Below are 6,000 nucleotides of genomic sequence, written 5' to 3'. Positions count from 1 at the left end.
ATATTTACTTATTTTTAGAATATATGGAATTTTAGTTTTTAGTTTTTTTTTTTCTGTTTCTTGAATTCTTTTTTAAAGTTTATTTTTTCATTTTCAGTTTTATTCATAATTTTAAAAACACATTACTTATTTAAACAACAGCCAAAATGTATATTAATTACTTGAACACATTGGTTATTTAAAAATTAATTTTAAAAAATATAAAATAGAAAACAAACTAGTTATTTTAAAAAATATAAAATAGAAAACAAACTAGTTATGTACCAACGAGTTAAATAAATGATTCGAAGTGTATGAGGTTCATTTTCCAATAAGAAGGTTATTTAGGACGTTATTGAGTCTAAAAAAGTCGAACAAACATCCCTTTTTAAAAAGATGTTCACATATAAATTTATACAAATGAGTCACGTGCACTAAAATCACATCTTTTCTTCGATTCTTTACATTCGTATGCAGGAATTAGTCGATAAACATACACAAACATATTGATTCAAGGTAAGAAGCAAAGAATATAATCCATCCCAACTTTGTTTTTCCTTTTGATTAACACCAATACACAATAAATTCCAATTATGAACTCTAGACTTTTAGGGCAAAAATGTATTGAAAGAAATTTTGAGCTCTGATGTCGGTTGAAAAAAATAGAAACGTAAATGATACAATGATTCAAATTTAAAATTAAAAAGAAAGAAAAACAGTATCTTTCTACCATAGCTTTAATTTACATCCAAGATGACATTGTGACATTAGCATGATATGACTAAAGATTCTAGAGAAATCAACACATGAACAGTTCCAACGATTTCAATTCACAATTCGCTTCAAATTTCTTTCTATTTAAACAAACCCACCATTTAACCAATTCTCAAACATCCGATAAATGGAAACCATCAACCACATCACCGTTCAAACCAACGGAATAAACCTCCACGTCGCCACCGCCGGCCCAGTAACCGGTCCACCCGTCCTCCTCCTCCACGGCTTCCCTGAGCTTTGGTACTCCTGGCGCCACCAGATCATTTTCCTCTCCTCCGTCGGCTACCGCGTCATCGCACCGGACCTCCGCGGGTACGGTGACTCCGACGCGCCACCGTCGTCCGACACCTACACTGCTCTACACATCGTGGGGGATGTAGTGGGGCTACTCAATGAGCTGGGGATAGATAAGGTGTTGTTAGTGGGTCATGATTGGGGTGCCTTAATTGCTTGGTACTTTTGTTTGTTCAGGCCAGATCGGATCAAAGCGTCCGTAATTTTGAGCGTCCAATTTTTCCCTAGAAACCCAAAAGTGTCATTTGTTGAAGGCTTCAAGGCTGTTCTTGGGGACCAGTTTTATATGGTCAGATTTCAGGTCATTTTCTTACCCTTGTTCTACAGTTTTTCTTTTGGGAATGGTAATATGAATCAATTAAAATCTAAAAACGTGTTTATATCTTGAGTGATGTGTGTGTGTGTTGAAATTAAAATTAACAGGAACCGGGAAAGGCAGAAAAAGAATTTGCATCGGTGGATATAAGAGAGTTTTTCAAAAACGTGATGTCAAATAGGGACCCATCGGCTCCATATTTGCCTGGCGAAGAGAAATTTGAAGGTGTCCCACCCCCGTCTCTAGCACCGTGGCTCACTCCCCAAGATATTGACTATTATGCCCAAAAGTTCTCCCATTCTGGCTTCACCGGCGGTCTCAATTATTACCGAGCTTTTGACCGGTAACAAACCCTCTACATTATTTTCTTAATGAAAATATTTGGTTAAATAGTGCCAACTCAATATTTGTCTTGTGAAAATTGGGACAGTGTTTCGGACTGTGTGGGGATGATAAATGACTAAATGTGTTTTTGAGTTTGAAATAACAGGACTTGGGAGCTGACAGCGCCATGGACAGCGGCAGAAATAAAGGTACCAGTAAAGTTCATTGTGGGGGATTTGGATCTGACTTACCATTTTCCAGGAGGTCAAGACTACATCAATGGCGACGCCTTCAGAAAGGATGTACCTGGTTTGGAAGAAGTGATCGTTATGAAAGACACTTCTCATTTCATCAACCAAGAAAGGCCTGATGAAATCAACTGCCACATTCATGATTTCTTCAACAAATTCTGTTGATTCTCATCTTTTCTCTCTTTCCCTTTTCAACCCTGATCATCTATATCTATGTTTTTACATGTATAAGCTAATAAATTGATTTGTGTGTCTCACTTTCCTCTTTTCTTTTTCATTTGTTTATAGAATAATAAGGATTTTAACAAGTCCAAGTAGTGATATTTTTCTTTCCCCTTTTGTCTGATCGATTTCTTGAACAAATGTTCTTCCATTACTGGTCGTTGGAAAAGTTCTATACCAATGTGGGGATACACTTAGTTACTGGGTGTCAATAGAACTCTCTCCCCAGCTAATGACCTAGAAAATACTTCTCTCTGAAGAAATTACATCTTTACATTATTCTGAGGAATGCTATACCCTATAAAAAAATTGTTTACGTATTCGAAAAAGTCATACCTAGACTAATTTGAAATCGGTACATTTAAAAGTTTATTTGACTCATACTTTGTAATTTTTATAATTTTTTTTTTTTGAGAAAACGAAGTTGATATACATTTTAAACGCAATATGGTAACATTTTGGACGGACAAATAAATAACTAATATCATGATATAACAAAGATAGAGATTAATAATAACCCAAGTTGGGGCAATATCATCCATATCTAGATGGTTGTAGGTCCAATGGATCAAAGAGACTTTACTACATAAAAAGTTTAACCACAGCAAAGTATTTATCCTATAATTTTTTTCTCAAGTGACTCACAATATAACTTATTCTTTAGTTTTAACTCCAAGCTCGTTTCAACAACAAAGCTCCTCATAAGCTTTGTATATAAGATTCATTTAATACTACTTACTTAGGTTCTCTCTGCGGGCTTCCATCACCATCATGATTAAGCTTACTGTGAGATCCTTGTAATGAAATTGAGCTTAGATTTCTGTAGGTATGAGATAAACTATTTTTATTCACAATAACATTACAACGCAATGATTATAGGCCAACATAGTCTAGAATATCATAATCGACAACGTTGGCACATACAAGTTAAAAATAGTGAATTCAGGTACTTTAATATTTTAATGTGAAAAAACCTTCCTACCTTTAACACTCACACAACTCCTGGACTCTTGAAAATAAAGAGATTATCCTTACAAAATAAGTAAGACCACAAAATATATATGATTAAGATCTTCATGAAAGGAAAAAATAATCTCCATAAAAAAAACGAGGAGATATTACATAAAAGAAGTTTGTAACCATTCTCACACCAAACTTTTATTGTGCTTGCAATCATCTTAATTTTACGATTACAACGAGGCAGCATAGATGGATTGTTGTGCCTGACTTTTCCTCTCTTTAAGTCATTGACTTGAATAGCATATGTTTGGATAGACTATGCAGTTTTCAATCATATAATTTATAGGGTTTTTCTCTCTCTCTTGTTTTTGACTAAAAATATCATTTAGTAATTTCCTCTAATATATTGTGACATAGACATAATGCAGTTATTTAAATTTTATGATGTGAAATGGGGATTACTATTCTCAAGAATACAAATACTTGACGTAACCTTGGTGGTGAGTAGTGTTGGCAAATTTTGTTTTTAATTCCGTGCCCTCTAGTCGATTGACATTTCTAATAATTACATTTTCTACATTACAATATCCTACAACTGTTGAATTATCCTACAACTGTTGAATATTGGTACATAATCCAAAGATTACATATTTAGAATTTTTAATTTTAGAGTTTCACTTCAATTTTAGATCACCCTAATTGTCTAATAATTAGATATAAGAATTACTTGTATCGCACTTATAGTTATTGTTAGTGAAACTACTTTTCCTAAACACACTTCCTCCAAATCATAGGTGGTTTATCACGATCTACATTATTCATCTTTTGTTTTCACTTATATATGTCTATTTAAATTCAAAATTTTCAAAACAAATATTTTAGTTTTTAGGAAGGTTCGAGAAATTATTTTAAATGGTATTTGAAATTAATTAAAATAGTAAATTAAATATAACTAGTTTATAAATATATAGATTTTCTTAAATAATATTATTTTAATAAATAATGACAAAAATGATAGAAGAAAAAAACTTTAACAAAAATGAGTGTGAAATGGTGAACCACCGTTCCACTCACATGGCACAACATCTCACTTGTATGGACACATGGCCCCACGAAAAAAGATGTTTACAATAAACAAGTCAGTGTACTTATTTGACAATGATAATGGTTGAGGCATCATTGGAAAAAAAAATACATTTTCAAAGGTCCAAAGTATAATAGTAAGTAAAAAACAAAACTTGAGTGTATTACAATCAAGCAATTGAAAATGGTATGTGTAAGATAGGTGCATTCTTGTAAGATCCATCTTTGTGCAATATTTACCAAAGTATAGAGAAGAGATAATGTACTTAAACATGGATATACCTAACTTGGTATATGCTCTTTATAGATAACATACTTTTCTAAATCCAAAGTCAAACACTCACATCAACTGAGTTGAAATTCCAATAAAAACTGGAGCAAGGGGTTTAGGTTAGGTTAGGAGTAAGAATGGAGAAGATTGAGCACACAACAATTCCCACCAATGGCATTAACATGCACGTTGCATCCATCGGCTCCGGCCCGGCGGTACTCTTCCTTCATGGTTTTCCACAGCTATGGTACTCCTGGCGTCACCAGCTCCTCTTCCTCGCATCCAAAGGCTTCCGAGCCCTAGCCCCTGATCTCCGCGGATTCGGTGACACTGACGCACCACCATCTCCTTCCTCCTACACCTTCCACCACATCATCGGTGACCTCATCGGCCTCCTCGATCATTTCGGACTCGACAAAGTTTTCTTAGTTGGCCATGATTGGGGTGCCGTCATCGCCTGGTACTTCTGCTTGTTCAGGCCAGACAGAGTGAAGGCTTTAGTGAATTTGAGCGTTCATTATCTAAAACGCCATCCATCCATTAATTTCGTAGACGGATTTCGAGCTTCTGCCGGCGAAAATTTCTACATCTGTCAATTTCAGGTCAGATTCTTTTTTTATTGTGTAATGATATTTGAGTTATATTAGTAGGTTTGGATTTGAATGGATATGTTAGAAATTGAAATGGTGGTGGGGGAGTAGGAAGCTGGAGTTGCGGAAGCAGATTTTGGAAGTGTTGATACAGCGACAATGATGAAGAAATTCATGGGAATGAGAGATCCTGTGGCGCCACCAATTTATAATACTAAAGAGAAGGGATTCAGTTCATTGGAAACTCCAAATCCATTGCCTTGTTGGTTAACAGAAGAGGATGTTGATTTCTTCGCTAGCAAATTCTCCAAAACAGGTTTCACTGGAGGATTCAATTATTATCGAGCACTTAATCTGTAAGAATTATTGGAAAAAGTCCTACTTCTTAAATTAATTATCATATTGTATATATATATATAAATGTGGCCTGTGGGGGTTGGGTGCAGGTCATGGGAACTAACGGCGGCATGGAATGGATCAAAGATAGAAGTTCCGGTGAAGTTCATAGTGGGGGATCTGGATTTGGTGTATCATTTTCCAGGTGCCAAAGAATACATAAACGGGGGAGAGTTCAAGAAAGACGTGCCGTTTCTTGAAGAAGTGGTGGTCATAAAAGATGCAGCTCATTTCATCAACCAAGAAAAACCCCATCAAATCAACTCTCTCATTTATCACTTCATCAACAAGTTCGTCTCATCAATCTAAAAATATTTCTACTTTTACTAAATCTCCAATAATGGTGATTAGGGCACCGACTCAAAGTTAGATGGAGGAAATAATATCCTTGCCTATTATCCACTAGTTTTTTAACACGTTTAGTGCCAACGTGACTATCCCAAATATCTATATGATATATATGGGTGATTTGAAAAATTGGAAAAAATGGTGTGTTCATAATTATTTAGGAAAATAAGATGTTTTTTTTGTCATTTT

The 6,000-nt window shown here is 34.8% G+C and overlaps 2 protein-coding genes across 2 annotated transcripts; both read left to right on the top strand.

Moving 5' to 3' along the window:
- Window positions 1-745: 745 nt before the first annotated feature.
- Window positions 746-2,360, top strand: LOC101204575 (epoxide hydrolase A). Its single transcript, XM_004152195.3, has 3 exons — window positions 746-1,351; window positions 1,474-1,709; window positions 1,857-2,360. The coding sequence occupies exons 1-3, from the start codon at window positions 881-883 to the stop codon at window positions 2,104-2,106; spliced, it is 957 nt and encodes a 318-aa protein (XP_004152243.1). The 5' UTR covers window positions 746-880; the 3' UTR covers window positions 2,107-2,360.
- A 2,060-nt stretch (window positions 2,361-4,420) lies between these two features.
- LOC101213874 (epoxide hydrolase A) lies at window positions 4,421-5,998 on the top strand. The gene is made up of 3 exons (XM_004152313.3): window positions 4,421-5,079; window positions 5,179-5,423; window positions 5,514-5,998. The coding sequence occupies exons 1-3, from the start codon at window positions 4,615-4,617 to the stop codon at window positions 5,770-5,772; spliced, it is 969 nt and encodes a 322-aa protein (XP_004152361.1). The 5' UTR covers window positions 4,421-4,614; the 3' UTR covers window positions 5,773-5,998.
- Window positions 5,999-6,000: the final 2 nt, after the last annotated feature.

This window comes from Cucumis sativus, chromosome 4 (genome assembly GCF_000004075.3).
Source record: "Cucumis sativus cultivar 9930 chromosome 4, Cucumber_9930_V3, whole genome shotgun sequence".
In the NCBI taxonomy this organism is placed as follows: domain Eukaryota; kingdom Viridiplantae; phylum Streptophyta; class Magnoliopsida; order Cucurbitales; family Cucurbitaceae; genus Cucumis; species Cucumis sativus.
The sequence above is the reverse complement of the archived record's forward strand: the minus strand, read 5'-3'. Positions and strand labels throughout refer to the sequence as shown.

Bases quoted from the DNA above. Each gene is read 5' to 3' on its own strand.
- LOC101204575 (XM_004152195.3), top strand. From the start codon at position 881: ATGGAAACCATCAACCACATCACCGTTCAAACCAACGGAATAAACCTC. The intron at 1,352-1,473 runs GTCATTTTCTTA...TAAAATTAACAG, and splicing joins TTTATATGGTCAGATTTCAG to GAACCGGGAAAGGCAGAAAA. The intron at 1,710-1,856 runs GTAACAAACCCT...TTGAAATAACAG, and splicing joins TATTACCGAGCTTTTGACCG to GACTTGGGAGCTGACAGCGC.
- LOC101213874 (XM_004152313.3), top strand. From the start codon at position 4,615: ATGGAGAAGATTGAGCACACAACAATTCCCACCAATGGCATTAACATG. The intron at 5,080-5,178 runs GTCAGATTCTTT...GTGGGGGAGTAG, and splicing joins TCTACATCTGTCAATTTCAG to GAAGCTGGAGTTGCGGAAGC. The intron at 5,424-5,513 runs GTAAGAATTATT...GGTTGGGTGCAG, and splicing joins TATTATCGAGCACTTAATCT to GTCATGGGAACTAACGGCGG.